General features: G+C 37.5%; 1 protein-coding gene across 1 annotated transcript; it reads right to left on the bottom strand.

The window, feature by feature from the left end:
- Positions 1 to 1,696: 1,696 nt before the first annotated feature.
- MELLADRAFT_90208 (uncharacterized protein) lies at positions 1,697 to 3,282 on the bottom strand (the record flags this gene model as incomplete). Its single annotated transcript, XM_007413202.1, has 5 exons — positions 1,697 to 1,699; positions 1,741 to 2,130; positions 2,228 to 2,611; positions 2,694 to 3,157; positions 3,234 to 3,282. 5 exons carry the CDS (start codon positions 3,280 to 3,282, stop codon positions 1,697 to 1,699), a joined length of 1,290 nt encoding a protein of 429 aa, XP_007413264.1.
- Between the last annotated feature and the right edge of the window lie 696 nt (positions 3,283 to 3,978).

The raw sequence follows: 3,978 nt of genomic DNA, 5'->3' as shown, positions 1-3,978 counted from the left end.
ATATGTAATAAGTCATCAAAAGGACATTGAAAGACACAGAGAAGACGTAAATGAAATGCGTTTTCTTGAAGAGAGAAAACAAAGAGCACCAAAATATTAAAATCAATGAACAATCCATGTCGATCGACCTGAAATTGGCATTGAGTGAGGACATAGCACCTTTGGTGTGCTAGATACAACTATGAACAAAGTCGTTGTTGTTCAAAACTGCGATTGAAGCGTAAAATTACCGGTCTTGAAAAAGAAGAACACAATTGGTGGAAACAAAAGTACAAAGGTTGCTTCGCAAACGTGGCTCCTTTACAGAGAGCAAGAAAAGCAGCCACAAAAGGTGGGTGCAGAGAAGAACAAACGGATAAAAAGCATGAAACATATGAAAAGCAAAAATGAAAAGAGACGTGGGGCAAAAAGAACCGGACCCAAGAGAACAAACAAACCGTACTGAACGGTCCTTCATGCGAGTTCATTCGATGTATTTATATATTAGATTGTGAGCTACAAGGTTTTCCCTTAGGCTTTGACTTTGGAGGCAAGTGAGGTTTCTGGAGCCTTTTGATTTACAAGGCATCTTAGTTTTGGTGGATTTATTTTTAATGAGGACACCTGAACCGGCCATTTGTCCAAGTTGGATTGCTCCAGTGAGGACTTGACTGAGGGCGTGTTCACATAAGAAATTTCTGACCAGAAATCACATTCTGTAAATTTTTAATGCAAAAATCAAACATGCACCACCAAATAGACACTATAAATTTTGCTGAATGTGATTTCTCACCAGAAATTGCTTAAGTGAATGCACCCTGAGAGTCAATGGATCAATTTCTAGTTGAGTGAATCACATATCAAAGTTTTGGTATGAAGTGCAAGAAGTGATGATGATTTCTTCAAAATTGGGACAGAAAACCTGGCTCTAGCGTCTGAATTCCAACCTTGTTGTTTAGGTGTGGAAGGGAAGCGTACCTCTCAAACCATGTCCCCTAATGTCCATGCGTTGAACTCATAATGAATTTGTATTGAAAATCACAGAACAACTCATGATATCGTTGACCAGAAAAAAACAGCAAGAAAACACATTAGGGTGATCAACTTATCTTCTCAGCCACTCAGCACACACCAATTATAAAACAACGACAAGAAAAATAGTGAACGAACTACTAAATGGAAACAAATGAATATATTTTATAAAAGATAGAGAGAAAGAGAGAAGTCACTAGCAAGATAATTTCTGAATTCTAAAAACTACTCCAAAACGTAAAATTCAAACCTGGCCAAACAAGAAATAACCAGAAAAAATCTACCCTAAAAACCTATCAGATTTCATAAGAGAACGAGTATTCCAATACCAAAGACTCATCATTAATCTTTTGATTCTTTTTCTTCATCAAGAATCGCTTCGTGGTCAGAGATTGTAGGAGTAATTAATTCTGAATCAGGTTTAGGTTCAGAAGTTTCAGTACTATCGTCAAGTATTGGAGTTTGTTCTAAGATTGTAGTGGTTTTTGATGATGGATCTTCATCTACTTCGTTATCATCGACCTTTTTCAAATCATTGGTTTTCTCTGAAGTTTCTTCTTTAGTTTCGATTATCATCTCATCGACATTCGAATCGTCGTCGACTTTGTTCTCTTCGGTTTTGCTGCTCTCTTCTTTCGATTCCTCAATGTCCTTCTCATCAACTTTGACTTTGTTCTCTTCGGTTTTACTGTTTTCTTCTTTTGATTCCTCAATGTCCTTGTCATCGACTTTGACTTTGTCCTCTTTATGATCATCAACCTTGGCTTCATCGACTTTGTGATCATCGACTTTAACTTCGTCCTCTTTAAGATCATCGCCTTTGACTCCATCCTCTTCAACATCATCTGCTTGGACTTTATCCTCTTTAAGATCATCATCCTTAACTTGGGTCTCTTTATTTTCCCCATCTCCTTCTACCTCCTGATCAGAACCATCTTCCTTCGCCTCAGTCTTGATTCGAGCTTGAGCAGCTTTTTTAGTCCAAACAGGTCGAGCTTTAGGAGAAGCAGGAAGTTCATCGATAACGAATCCCATATCTTTATACATTTCTTCAGCTTCAGCTTCTCTACCTTCTTTTACTGGAATCTTAGGTTGACCAGGTAATCTGACAAACGCAAACTAGAATAAATCACCAAAGAAAATCAGATTTAGATCATTGGAAAACTCGATTTCAATCTTGGAATAAAGAAAAATAGAGAAAAAAAGCGTGACTAACTTTACAAACTTGAAATCCAGCTTGACCTACTTCTCTCCAAGCTCTTTCAACCAAATAAAGACCATCATAACGATACCCTTCTTCAGGAGCAAATGGACTATGATTCTTATAGCCACGAATGACTCTAACAGGATTTTTAGTTTCCGTAGAAGTACGAAGTGCAGCATTAAGAGCCGTGAATTCTTGATCAAAGGTTTGAGGTGCTGTACGAAGGTTTTTCGGATTCTTGGCTGTTCCACTTAATGCTCTTCCTCCTGCTCCGGTAAATGTGAATGCATAACCTAAATCTACATCATCTTCATATCCTCCACTCAAAGCTACACTCCAACATCCTTCAGTCTCGTTTCCTGCTATACCTGAGACTGGTGGAGCATGAATACCGGCCTGAAGATCAATTGAAGTCAATGAAATGAACGAGACTTGTAAATTTTGTTTAAAAAAAGAGTAAGGTTTGAAAGAAACTAACTTGAGAACAACTCATTCTAGAATCCCACCAATCTCCTACTTCTACACCAATCTGATGACCAAAGATTTTAGGGTTAGGACGACCAGCAGTTAAAGAACGAGCTTTTCGACGAGGAGGACCAGATTGACGTGGCCGTTTGACAGGAAGAAATGAAGTACCCGTCGATTTTCGTTTTTTTGGATTCGGTTTAAGGTTTTCTTCTTTCTCTTCTTCTGACGATTTTTGATAATCTTCGTCTTTTGATTTAATGATTTTTTGTATTCTACCACTTCTTCTACGCGTCTTTGAGTTCGTTTGATCATCTAGAACATTGGGTTCTTCTTCTTCATCGATTTTAGTAGCAAGTTTTTTGGTTTTTGGTTTTTTAGATGTTTGATTTTCACTGCTTTTGGTTTTTTGTGGTTTTGGTATTATTGGATTTGCACATGGACCTGATAGCTTCAAAGATAACAAAAGCTGACGATCTGGAAATGATTATAAGGATATCAATTGGGGTTCGTTGTTCGATTGATGATTAGTTTTTCGAATATATCAACTTACTTGAGTCAATGTTTCTTTGTCTAATTTCTTCGTAAGATAAGCTTGCCATTTTGTTTAGGTATGGTATAAGTTTATTGAGAATGATAGTTGGGTATCTTTTCTGGAATTGTTGGTTTAAATCGGATTGGTTTATCTCGTGTATTGAGTCTTGACGCGTTTGTTTCCTGAAAATTAACTTCCAATTTTCAACTCAGCATTCAGAACTTCGAAACATTTCAAATTTTCATAAACCCATAGTATAAATATAAATCATATCCCATGATATCACACCACTTATCCAGAGCAGTGACCTTTTATTCTCCAGATTTCAGATGGTTCCAGATGCATACATTTTTTTAAAAAAAAGTACCAGGTTGCTAAAATTGCATATTACACTAACTAAAAAAGTCAAAAAAAGTAGAAACTGGTACGCCTGAACATAGCGGCCATCAGTCGAGAATCTCGAGATGCATACGATTTATACGACAAGTCGTGCTGTGACACCTATTCTTTGTCAAGTGTCTTCTTGACCCGGTCGGAGTCAGTGTGGGACTTTTTACGAATCTGAACTGTCATTGAAACCCGAAAAACGTCCTCAGTTCAAAGTTCCTCGGCAACTCCTGGCAACTCCCTCCCTCAATCATATGTGTATGTACGATACCAGTCTGCCTCGACAACCATAAACAAGATATATTCCTGTCTCTTGCTTGTGCTCTCAAGAGACTTTTCCCCCCTCTTTATAAACAAAATCATCTCAACTTCATCA

This window comes from Melampsora larici-populina (genome assembly GCF_000204055.1).
Source record: "Melampsora larici-populina 98AG31 unplaced genomic scaffold MELLAscaffold_35, whole genome shotgun sequence".
NCBI lineage: Eukaryota > Fungi > Basidiomycota > Pucciniomycetes > Pucciniales > Melampsoraceae > Melampsora > Melampsora laricis-populina.
The sequence above is the reverse complement of the archived record's forward strand: the minus strand, read 5'-3'. Positions and strand labels throughout refer to the sequence as shown.